At 41.8% G+C, this 12,412-nt stretch overlaps 1 protein-coding gene across 2 annotated transcripts in view; it reads left to right on the top strand.

The window, feature by feature from the left end:
* Positions 1–12,412, top strand: part of LOC141809443 (axin-2-like) — a 211,143-nt gene that overhangs the window by 17,347 nt on the left and 181,384 nt on the right. For both annotated transcript variants that reach the window (XM_074696462.1, XM_074696460.1), the window contains exons 7-8: positions 4,627–4,674; positions 4,765–4,839. In XM_074696462.1, coding sequence (XP_074552563.1) covers positions 4,627–4,674; positions 4,765–4,839 — 123 coding nt within the window. The remainder of the gene's footprint in view (positions 1–4,626; positions 4,675–4,764; positions 4,840–12,412) is intronic.

Raw genomic sequence — 12,412 nt, 5'->3', positions numbered from 1 at the left:
GTAAACTGAGCATTTGAAGATGTGCGAAACTCTCTTATCTCTTCTGTCTGGAGTGCACCGGGCCAGGGCTCGATAAGCACTCTGCCCTCATGTCTTTTATTCCCTTATTTATCCCTCACATCGCCTCACCTGCATGACCCAGAGCGCCTCTTTCTCTTGTGTTTGCTTGTTGTCCCCTTTTCCCGTTACATCACATGATTCTTTAAGTTTCTTCTTTTTCTCAAACTCTTTCTCTTCGTTCTATAATTCTGTATTTTTGCTCTCCTTCTATGTCCGTCCCTCTGTTAATCTTTTCCTCCGACTCCCTCCACGTTACACTCCTTCTTTCTTAGGATCCAGAGGTAATCTGAGGTATCCATCAGCAGACGTGAAGCCGCGCACTGCTCCGCTCTGCACTCCTCTGTGTCGAGACGCTGATAAGAGGCATTGCTTGGCAACGCTCCCCCAAGCGTGCAGCTTTTCAAATCAACAGATGTTTCTTTGCAAACAAACACGCACACAAACCCCCTTCAAGTTTATAGAAGTTTTATAGATGCACTGCATCAAAGCGCCACGCTCCGACAGAATTTCATCACTCTATCTGGAACATCTTTAGCTTTGCCTCAGATGTTCAGAGGCAGTCCATATCAGTTTGCTCATTTCACCTTTAATGTAACAGAGCTTGTGTAGTCAGCATGGTGGACAGCAGATTGCTTCAAGCTCGGATAAGAGTTCCTTAAGGAGACACAAAACCCGAGTCAGCTGGACCACCAACTGTTTCATCTTCAGTAAGGCTGTGGCTCGTGTGGTAGAACAACTTGAGTTTTATCTCTAATGAGAGATGCGTATCAGAATAAAGTTTAATGCAGCACACGTGGGAAAAACTCCAGAACATTTAGGCAGATTGCACAAACTGCTCCGTGGTAGTCCCTGCAACTTGGCCCTTCACCGTCTGCGGTTTGGTGGGTGTGCTGATTGGCTTGCTCAGCGCTTGTCCAAAACTAGGAAGCCATCAATCAGTGAGTGTTTGTGTGGCAGGAGAGTTAGGCCTTGAAATGTGGAGTGTTGTTCCTCCTCTGTGTTCGTCTATCCATGCATGTCAGGTTCTAATGAAACGCTGCTGGTGCTGCTGCTGCTGCTGCTGAGGCCGGACAAACATGCATGCACTCACATGCATATGCACAGCATTAAGTGTGCTCAAGTAGGGCTGAACAATTTTTGAAAAAAATCAAATTGCATTTTTTTTTATCAATATAGCAATTTAGTATACTTTTTTTTTTTTTTTTTTTTTTGGGGGGGGGGGGGTCTCCTGCATTATTCACTAAACACAAACAATAAATCATTCCAAAGTGTGACCAACAGAAGAAAGGATACTTTTTTTTTTTTTTTTAACTTACTCTGGCTTTTTATGCCTCTAATCGGATAGAGGTGGACAGCAGACAGAGCAAGAAAAAAGGCAAGATTGGGGAGGGACATGCGGGAGAGAGGCCACAGGCTGGACTCAAATTAAGGCCACCCGTGCAAGAGTGGACATCATGGAGTGCAACCTAGACCAACCATCTGCGGTTGGACAAAGGATACTGTGAATGGGCGAGTACCAACACCAGGTATTGGTATCTGGCTGATACCAGCCTTATTTTAAGGTATCAGTTAGGGATTTGAAATGATATGGTACTGATGCCCGGTACCTGGCAATGAGTACCGGTATTTAATGGTACCAATTTTAGGTGCTTTTTTGTGCTTATGTTTTAAAACATATCAATTTGTTTAATAGTAAAGTATAATTTTTTTTTCAATTTAACATATTGATCCCTCAGTATATAACCTTGTAATACTGTATTGATGTCCAGCATGGAAAATTATCTACTTTTCCAATCCCGCACAGTCACAAGGATGCATTTAGGTACCTAAACATGGTACCTTTTGATTCTACATGAATCGGTACTCGACACTTTTGACAGAGTTCGGTCGGTACCAATAAAAGTACCTAATTTGGTACCCATCCCTAGTGTCAGTACTTGTAAAGCTGCCAATACCAGCAGCCGATTCTTAAAGCAATAAAAGTCTTGCATTTATTAAGTCCTCCTTGCCAGTAGTTGGAACTACATTAGTACACTTTGACGCAATAGCAAGTGCATCAGGTCCTTTTTAGATACTAAAACTCCTGTTGTTTGTTGTTCTTTTCTTTTTTTGTGCTTTTGTTCATTTATTGAAAACAAATCATAAAGTCAAAGAGAATTTTTTTGTGTTTTATTTTGGACTTAATGTCAGAGTGCCTGGCTATCTTTGTTGGAAATTATTTTTCACTGTTAACTGAAATTTTATGTATCAAAAGTACAAGTGGTGGGCTGCACAGTGGCTCACAGCAAGAAGGTCTCCTGTTTGATTCCCAGCTTGGCCGGTGGGCCTTTCTGTGTGGAGTTTGCATGTTCTCCCCGTGCTTGCGTGGGTTCTCTCCAGGTCCTCCGGCTTCCTCCCACAGTCCAAAAACAGGCTCACCAGGATAATTGAACACTCCTAATTGTTCATGTGAGTGAGTAAGGTGTGAGTGAATGTCTGTGTCAGCCCTGTGATTGACTGGCGACCAGTCCAGGGTGTACCCCGCCTCTCGCCTAATGACAGCTGGGATAGGCTCCAGCCACCCGTGACCCTGTACAGGATAAGTGGCTCAGAAAATGAATGAATGAAAGAGAAGTGCAAGTGGTATCAGTATTCGGTATCTGTGAGTACTCAAGAGGGAGTACTCATACTGGTATTGGTCTGAAAAAAAGTGGTATTGAACTTCCCCACAAATACCGTATCTTTATGTAACTATAACAATCACAGTTTAAAAAATTCACTGATTAATTTAACTTCGAGCCTTGCAGATGTGAAAGTTAACATATAGCATATATTACATTTTATATTATTTATAAAACAGAACACTGTGAAGTCTTACTGACCTCAGTTGTCAGTAAAAGTAACAAACCATACAGAATAAAGTGAACTAGGGGTAAAGCTCTGCCAGCCTGAGTCATTCTAGTGTATGGATCTCTGCAGCTCACATGGTTTTACCAGAAAAACCAGCTGATTAACTTTTGCTGGTTTTAAGAAAGAACAAGTACAAGCTACTATATTCCCTCCAGGTCTGTGCACATTAACCTTTTTTTTTTAATTTCAGTCTTTGCAATTTGAAAATTGCATTCTGCTACATTGCGTTTTCGGTTTCAGTTTGATTAATTGTTCAGCCCTAGCTCAAAGTCAAAGTTTGTGCCAGCATCTCACCACAGCGTTTAGTCTCCATGTCTTCCCTGCCCTGTGGGCCTTGTCTGATCAGATCTGATGACTGGCTGTCTGTGAGCATAAAGAGAATCCCCGTTCTTGTTTTCAGCCTGGGTGCTTGTTTAAAAAGATATTGATTGAGTCGTCAGTTGGTGAATTTGTTTTTTTTCAGCCAGTGCCAAAATTTTTGAGAGGAAATTCATCATACATCATAGCACACGCCACTGATGCTGCTCTGCACAATGAATGTGATTGTAGTCAAGCCGAACGTCTCCTTTGGTTTAGAGCTTACAGTGGCAGCTAACAAAACGCCTGCCCTTGTTTTTATCAACATCACGCAGACTTAGCCGGCTGCTTTCATCCGTTTCACATGTCACCAGCTCACCCTGAAGCAACAGATGTGACTGTATCCCCGTACAGTAGCTGTAACTATTTTAGTCCTGAGTTGTGAGCTTCTTTCAGGTCCTCTTCTCTCATCTCCATTCATTCTGCTTTAGCTTTTTGTGCCGCCTCACAACGCTAAATTCTAAATTTAACCCACAGAAGTCCTACACCACCCTCCTCCCTGTCCTCTTCTTCCTCCCACTCCGACTCTTCCTCCTTGTTCTCCTCCTCCATCCTCATGTTAAAGAGATTAGCAACAGCACTGTTTACTGTGCGTCATCGCTGTCATCTCCAAAGCCAGCTCTGCCGCTTTGAAAGGCCGTGATCTTGCAACTAGTTGGCAGCCCCTACAGACAGCCTCAGTGCATGCGCGCGAGAGAGAATAAGACGGAGAGAGTCTGAGTTCACAGGAAAATAACGGGGTCATAAACAAACGTCAAATTGTGGGGAGAAAATAGCAGGTTGTCAACACACAGATTTTCTTTTTTTGTGCAGTTTGTGTCACAGTGAATGAGCTGTGTTCATATCATGCTGCAGAGTCACTTGAACTGTGACCTTTTGGTAGTTCAGCGACTCTGTTTTTTTCTCCCCCCTCTCTTGTGTTTCAAATAATAATCAAAGAACTTGTCGTGTCAGTGCTTGGCAAGTATGTATACACATTTGTCTGCGTCTGACATTAAACGGACCGGGGATAGCTTACAGATTAGCGGTCTTGGGTGTTGACAAAAAGGCAGAGTTAAGACAGCAAAGAGGGGCTGAGAGCGGAAACAAGCCGGCCACACACACAATGCCTTGATGTCGCCCGACGCATTCGTCTTTCCAAACAGACAAGAGTTGACAGAAAAGTCTCCATCCACAGAACCGAGCGTTTGATGTGCTTCCCACATTGTTTACACACAAAAAAAGACGAGGACGGAAGTTCCATTTTTGTTTGTGGCGTGGCTTTTTTAGGAGAAGAAGAAAAAAAAAAGAGGTCTGAGCTTTTCTGTTTGCTCTTCACAGATTGAAAACCCCAGGTACTTGCGAGAAAAGCCTGTTTCCTTGTCCCCGGTGAGTTTTCCACATTCCTTGCGTCTCATTTTGGACAAAGTGTTATCTTTGAACTCTGCACAACTTAATCTGTCTTCTTCATCTCTGCAGATTTTGAAGTCGAGCTTTGTGAGGAACAGTACTTCAGCTGATGATCAAGACCCACTACATGGACAAAGCAAAGAGGTATGCACCACATTAAGAGCCCCTAAAGCACCTGAAAGCTTCTGTGATGAAAATCTTATCTCACTCTCAGCATTTGCATCGACTCAGTTCTTGAACAGAGGTTAAAGCTCCCTACGCCCCTACAGCCATGTACAAACATCACCATGCATAGTTTGTATTGTTAAAATGGTCTTCCTCTCTGAAGACAAAAATAATGCCGGCTCCCAGTGATGACAGTTTTTTCCTTATGTGGATTTAAGCTGAAAATCCCATTCTGAAAGCATGCTTTGAAGTCCCCTCTGCCCCTCCCCGCCGCTCATTCCCCCCACCATCCGCCTTTACCCGCACTGTTAAATATAAAACTGAGCATGACTTGGCTGTAATAGCCGTGCCTTTTCATGTCTGCTCAGGGAAAGCGCTCCAGTCAGTTAGATCGGCTTCACCGGGTGGAGGGCAGAGGATGCTGGGAGAAAGGGCAGTGAAAGAAAGAAGCACACTGAGACACGTCAGAGGGAAAATGCTCTTGCTCATTCACCTGCCGTAGCAAAAAATCTGTTTGTCACTGCCAAAAGAAGACCCGTATCAGGGTGCATCCACACACTGGGTCAGGCTGCTTGTGTGCTGAGTGTGTTAACACCATCATGAAAACATTAAAGCCGTGTGCCATTCTGTTTGATCCTGCCTCAGACTCGCTGACCGACTACGCACTGCTGTGTGTGGTGGGAATATAAATTGATCACTTTCAAAGGAGCGTAGTAAACCTCCACACCAGCTTTACCTTGGCACAGTCAATAACCTTTTGATTACGTAGATTACGTAGGTACACGTACACAGCCCTGTATACTCAGCGTGCAATGCTTTTATCATCCTGTATTTTTATTTTCTGAGTCAGAAAAATCAAACCAAAACAGATATGATTCAACTTGCCTCTTATATTTTGTCCCACTCTTACATACAGTGTTGGGTAAATTATAGGGCTGGGACGATATGCTATTCTCAAGATTCGGTTCTATTACATTGTTTGGGGGGGCAATTTGATTTAAATTTTGATTCTTCGATATTAATGATTTTTAGTTTGCTTTTTGAACACCAGACTATGTGAAAAAGTTAAATGATGATGATAATGTCTACAGACTATATCAGGAGCCATATTTATTAGGGCTGCACGATTATCGCAATCGCAATCGCAATCGCAATGTCAGCACACGCAATTATGTAATCGCAAAAGAGGATATCGCAATCGCAATCGCAATGTCAGCACATGCAATTCAGATTTTTCTCCATGATAACCAAGCAAGCGTGTAGACTCATCATGACACAACATTTTTTATTAAATCGCAAGCACAATCGCAATCGCAATATTGTCCACCTAATCGCAAATCGCACCTTTTCCCCAAATCGTGCAGCTCTAATATTTATCCATTAAATGCTCATCACGTGAATCAAAGAGAAATATTTCACCCTCTGCTGGAGAAAAGTGGTAACTTTTTTCAAACCCAGTTTATAAATAAAGTCTGAATTGAAGAATCTGAATTAAAAAAAATGGCAAAGAATTCCAATTTTTTAAATTGCCAAAGAAAAAATTCCAATATATTGAAAAACTATTTTTTTCTCCCACCCCTAGCAAATTAAGTAATTAGTTATTGTTACTTGTTATTTTCCCAAAACAGCAATAAAATAAGTATTGGAATTACTCATTCAGAAATGTTAATAGTTACCAGGTAAAGTGATCATTGTGTCATTTAAAAGAAAAAACTAACAAACAAAAAAACTTCAACTTTGCAAAAGAAGTCAGATTTTGAGCAGTTTTTGCTCTGGGACATAATGTTCACGTCTGTTTTTACCTTTAACATCTATGACTTTGAAGGAGTGTATGTTTACTGCAATCTTGAAAACGCCAGTTTTAACCCCACAGACCGCTTGGCACTCACGCATATGGAATTTGAAGCTCCTGTCCAGCATCTGCTAGACCTGCCGACACTCCTGATTTAGGATGGATTCCCCCGCTTTTTTAACCCTGTCTCTTGCTCCACTCCTGACTTGTAAATTCTCCCGATTAACCCCTTATTTTTAAGTATTGTCCTGTCATCTCTAATATTTTTTCAAGTCAAAACAAGTCGGCTACTTGTGACTTACATTCAAACCTCAAAAAGCATCCACCCCTCTCCCTGGAGTTAGTTTGATCCAAAGACGCTGCATGAGATCATCTCTGACTGCAGGTTACACAGACACACAGGTAGCTGTGTAATACTTGTTGCTGAAAAGTTGACTTTAGCATCAGCTTTTTGTTAAAGACATGTCAACATGATTGTACTCATCATTACTTGTGTGTCTACCCACTTTTCCCTGCATTTTATTTGCAGCTCTTTCCTGTTGAGAATCGATAACAAATGTTTTAATCCATCCATACCATCCAAGCCTCTGTGCCTAATGATTCCTTTATCGACTTTTAACACTATGCAGGAGCTGCAGGAGCTGCAAGACCTTACGTGACTAGTCTACTGCAGCTGTCTTAGCTTAGCAGCCTGATAACATTTCCCAAGAAAACCCCGATTCAGGATTTTCTGCTTAAATTTTCACTGAAGAATTGAACTCAAGTTGAAGTAGGCGATTCCTATTCAATACATTCATCATTGAACTTGGTATAAAGCTCCTTATTTACCAAAAATGATATAAACAGTATAGTGCTAGCTTGATGCTAACATTAATGAAGAATTCCATTGATATGCTAGCGGTTAGCATACATCAGTATAACTTTGGCCTCAGAATAGAATTTAAACTTTCATCACAGAAACATATCACAAGTACTCTTGGTAAAATACTGAAAACTCTAAATGTCAAAATACACACAGGCAAATGAATGAAAAATGACATACAGGCTCATGGCTGGCTTCATATCTTTGGCAAGGTTCCAAACAACTTAGAATAATGCTTTAACCACTTTTAGACACTAGATGGCATACTTGAGTTAATAACATATGACAAAACAGTACATCAATGTCATGTGACATGAAATTACTAATAATTTACTTATTTCTGTAAATATATGTCCAGATATATCCAGATCCAGTGACCGATTACATATTTATCCACTTATAAACTCAATTTAATGTTGTTGACACAGAAAACCTGTAAAGCTACTTTTTGTACAGAGAAAATTCACAGGAGGAATTGATAAGGGAATCATTGAAGAATCAGATCAGTAAGCAGAATTGATCATTGGTATCGATAAAATCTTATCAATACCTATCCCTAAGCTCCTCTCTTGTGAGCCAGGTCAGATACATTGTAATGCTCTTCATTTCACTGTCGGTAACAGCGTTACAAAATTTGAAATAGTAATAAATTAGGTTACCTGATCCTGGCAAAAGTAGTGCTGTTAGTTTTAACACTCTTATTCCCAACACTTCTTAAATAGGTTGTGTTTCTTCAGGAGGACAAAAAAACAACCTCTGAGATTGAATTTGAATGTAGGTGGCCTCAAGTAAGGAGCATAAATCTCCAGGAGAAAGAAAGTCGGCAAGTGAACTTTCCTGTCATTTCCACTGAAGCTGAAACGCTCTCGTTGTAGGAACTAGTCCAGGAAAGTCAAAGAGAAGAATTGGAAGGGACACATTTGGGAAATAAGGGGAAATGATGCTGAACTGGAGTTTTTTTCCCTCATAGAGTTTGTGGTGTTTTCTTCTTGTTGTTTTGGGATTCACACAGAGGTTTCAAGAGGATATGTTGAGTTTGACATGCATCACTTTTCTATTTTAGATTTTATTATTTAAAGATGTCTCCACTCATGTATCTTGAGTCATTATTATAAAGTCACTTCCTCAACCGTCACCTTACCAGCCTCAGCTGCTGCTTTAAGCTCTCCTGCAGAACCATGGAAGCCTTGTTCAACCTCGCTGTAGCACGGCTGTCTAGACCCAGTCTATGAAATCACGGTGACATCACTTCCCTTTAATCCCCAAAGCCTAGTTGAAATTTTAGCCAGGTTTAAAACGTCATGCACGCCACATATCATTAAGCTCGGGGCAGCTTAAAGAACATCTCAGCTTTCATACGGAGCTCATCCTCCCTCCAAGCTAATGGCTGCATTGATAAGAATGCTGACTGCTCTTTTCCTACGGAACAATGAGTGGCAGCTGTGAAACTTCACCACAAGCTGACGTTTCTTTGAGTCACTTAAGTCACATGGTATGTTTGCATATACGGGTGAGTTGTGGAAAATGTCTCGCAGGAGCAGCAAAGTCTTGCTAATCCACCAGCACACCCTACCCTAGCAGCGCGCGGCATTGTGAGGGCTGGGTCTTTCTTTGGAAATTCAATTAAATAGCGACTGACGAGTCAGGCTAAGCCACAGGCTGGAGTCATGTGATTACAGATGGAGATACTGACAGCCTGATTAAACCAACTCCTCTTTTTTGAAGCTTGTGTGCCGGGGGTTTCGTGCCGTTTTCAAACTAGCCCCTTGGTACCTGACCTGAGAGGCGGTTGGCAGCAGGCGGAGCAGAACAGATGAGTGTGTTAGCATCAAGCAGTCAAACTCTAACGGTCACAAGCCTGTGACTGGGGATCAGGCCCCTTTGCTTTCCATTGCCATAATGATCCAGTCTCTCTAATCCAAAGATCCTGTGGGACGGAGCTCGAGCTCCCAGCCTGTGATTTAGAGGGCCATACCCTGTCTTATCTGAACGTTTTTAAAAGCTAAAAAAGAGCAAGCTGCTGAGCTTTAGTAGTTGAAAGAAGGCTGGTTCTGTAGTTTGGCTTTCAAGATGGTGCTTCAGGCTGAGAAACACAGGGGACTAACAGTCTTCCATAATGATAAAGTTTCTATTCAAGCCTCTCTGTGTCCTCTGTACTTGAGTCTTGTGTACTTGATGTATTCATATCAGCCAGTTTGTGTGAAAATCTGTTTACTCACTCAGTGTTTGAACTAGCCTTTTCTGAAACTATGTCAGTATTCTTTTTCATGTATGAGAGATTTAATTTTAGCCAGAGTTTTTATCTTACCTCCCTATCAAAACAGAAAACAGTAAATTAACTTCTTGTCAGACTGTGGAAATGGCGTCTGGCTGCCCCTCAGTAGATAGCACCGCGCTGCATACGGACTATCACAGAGCATCTCTGTTTACTGAGGATGAAAGACGCGCCAGGACATTGTACATCTTAAGCAAGATGAGGCAGATGCACAAGCGCAACCTTGCTTTGTGGAGCCCAAACAGTTAGCAGACGATTTGTGAAAACATCCCCCTGAGGAAAAAGGTCTTGACCCCGCGCCTGTTTTTGAGAACAGAAAAAGCAACTGTTTCCTCCTCGCGCTCCCTCTTCTCATACCCCTCACTCCACTCCCCACCTTCTTCCCTCTCATCCTTTCAAGAGCGAAGTGTCAAAAAACATGGCATCTTACAGCGCTCGCTACAACTCTGAAGAAGAGAAGAGGGAAAAAAGCTGTACCACCCAGTCGGGCTGATTGAAGGCATCTCAGACGCCTTAGGTGTACGACATTCCTCCTCCTCCTTCCTTCACTGACGCCTTTATAAACAAGTTTCAAACACCCCTGATCTAGTTTGACAAACTTTCTCCAAAGAGCATTTGAAGAGAGGATGAGAAAGTGACACCCCCACATGTGGCTTTTTTTTTTTTTCTTGGGCGCCGGCAGAATCAGGTCTCCTTTTACTCTTCTGCTTTTCAATCACTGCCATCTCACTCCCTCCCTCCTTCTTTCTCTTTCCTTTTACTTCTCCCTTTGACAGGTCTCCTGTGGTCCCCTCAATTGCACTAGAAATGGTGGTAAACCAAGAAAAAAAGACATGAAAGAAAGAGACAGGATGTTTAGTAGAGCTTTGTCAAGGATACAGTGTTTAAATGTAGCTGAAGTGCAATAATGAGGCAGAGCGTTTTTATGTTGTCTGAGATAGGCTTTTATTTTCAATGATGCTCTGAATGATCATCCAAAGCGAAGTGCTGACATCCAACAAATACTGAGCTCTTTGGGTTCAATAGATTCTGCAAGTTCAGTCCCAAAGGGCATTTTTTTTCTACCATCCAGACTGCTGTTGATCTCTGCTGTTTTCTATAAAAAAAGAAGAAATGCATTTTTATTCAGGCCATCATCAGGGCGGCTTCTCCTTCATTTCTACCAAGCAAACGTCTAATGTGGTTTGACTGTGCCAAGTAATGTGGGAATTTTCAACCGTATTGTTTTGATGACTGAAAAAACAAGAGCTAGCCTCAGGATGTTGTTAATTACTGACATGTTCACACACACATACACACACACATCCTTTCAAAGGAAGAACACTGTCACCCTGCTGCAGGGTTGATCAAAACACAAGAACAGACAGTGACTAAACATGAGTCGTGACATCAAAGGGAATGGCCAGTCATCTGTCTGTCAAAGGTTTTATTTTTTCATTCCCCTGTGTGCTCACGAGTGGAAACATCGAACAGTGAATTTTAAACTAGACTTTTTTTTTTGTGTGAAATAATGGTGAAGGACACCGCCCTTTTTTTTTTCCCACAATCTAGAAACTATCCTTATCCCAAGAGCTTAAAGAGGCGGTGAGGAGTTTCACAGTGATCTTGCAAAGCCTGATTGAAATCAACACTTTAAAATGAGATTATCAGCACCAATATTAAAGGTCGCAGGTTATTTCTAAATGTGACTTCTTGCCGTTTGGGCAGGACCAGCTTGATTTACAGCACGTCTTATTCTCTATGACAACACCACGCTGGCTGATGAAGTTTAGCAGTGAACTGAGAGATCTGTGTTTTTCTCTGCTGAAAACAGTTTCTGGAATTAATTTGGGATTAGTTTTCTATTGATGGTGGACACTGGAGCCTAACAGTCAGACAGAAAAAGGACAGAAGAGTAGGAGAAAGATAAACAGGAGAGAGATAGAGCACGAGCTAAAGGCTAACACAGGAGCTAAACTGTTGGTGCTAATGTTGATTCCAACCCTCAGTCAGCAGTTATTCTGCAGTGGTCTGTTCAAACTTGAGAGTCTGTCAATAAAACTACATAATTATTACATCATAGACACGTCTTGTTAGCAGCTAAATCTACTGTGCGAACTGGTGGTTTGCTTGTTGACACGTTAGCCAATGGTTAGCCAACGGTTAAGTCGTAGCATTGGGCTGCCAGCTAGGCGCTAAATTTTATTTCATTTGTTTGTTTATTCGAACAGGTTAAAGACAACAAAACAAAAACAGAACAGAGATAAATAAGATGCACAATGTGTTTAAGCAGGAAAAAATAAACAACTCTAATAACTTAGATCTTTATACCTTGTTCGAAAAAGGGTGTAGGATGAGGTCAGAAACTTTTGTAGACCTACCCCTTTGTCTTTGCACATTTATAATCTAATCTGTTACAGCATGTGTAGAAACCATAGACCTTATAAAACATGGACGTAGTCTCGCCGACGTCACCCGTCTGTTTCTGAAACGGAAAATGAAGCACATCAGCTGTAGCAGCCATATTGGTAGTGGCAAGGGCTTCGCTTACAGCCATAGGGCGCCTGTCGGTCACGTGACCCTCAGCTGTTCCTCTTATTGGGGGAGCTCGCGATCTTAATATCATCTGAACAGCCGAGTTAGA

This window comes from Halichoeres trimaculatus, unplaced genomic scaffold (genome assembly GCF_033239565.1).
Source record: "Halichoeres trimaculatus isolate MK-OKI-2021-1 unplaced genomic scaffold, fHalTri1.1 fHalTri1_scaffold_20, whole genome shotgun sequence".
NCBI classification, from domain to species: Eukaryota; Metazoa; Chordata; class Actinopteri; order Labriformes; family Labridae; genus Halichoeres; species Halichoeres trimaculatus.
The sequence above is the reverse complement of the archived record's forward strand: the minus strand, read 5'-3'. Positions and strand labels throughout refer to the sequence as shown.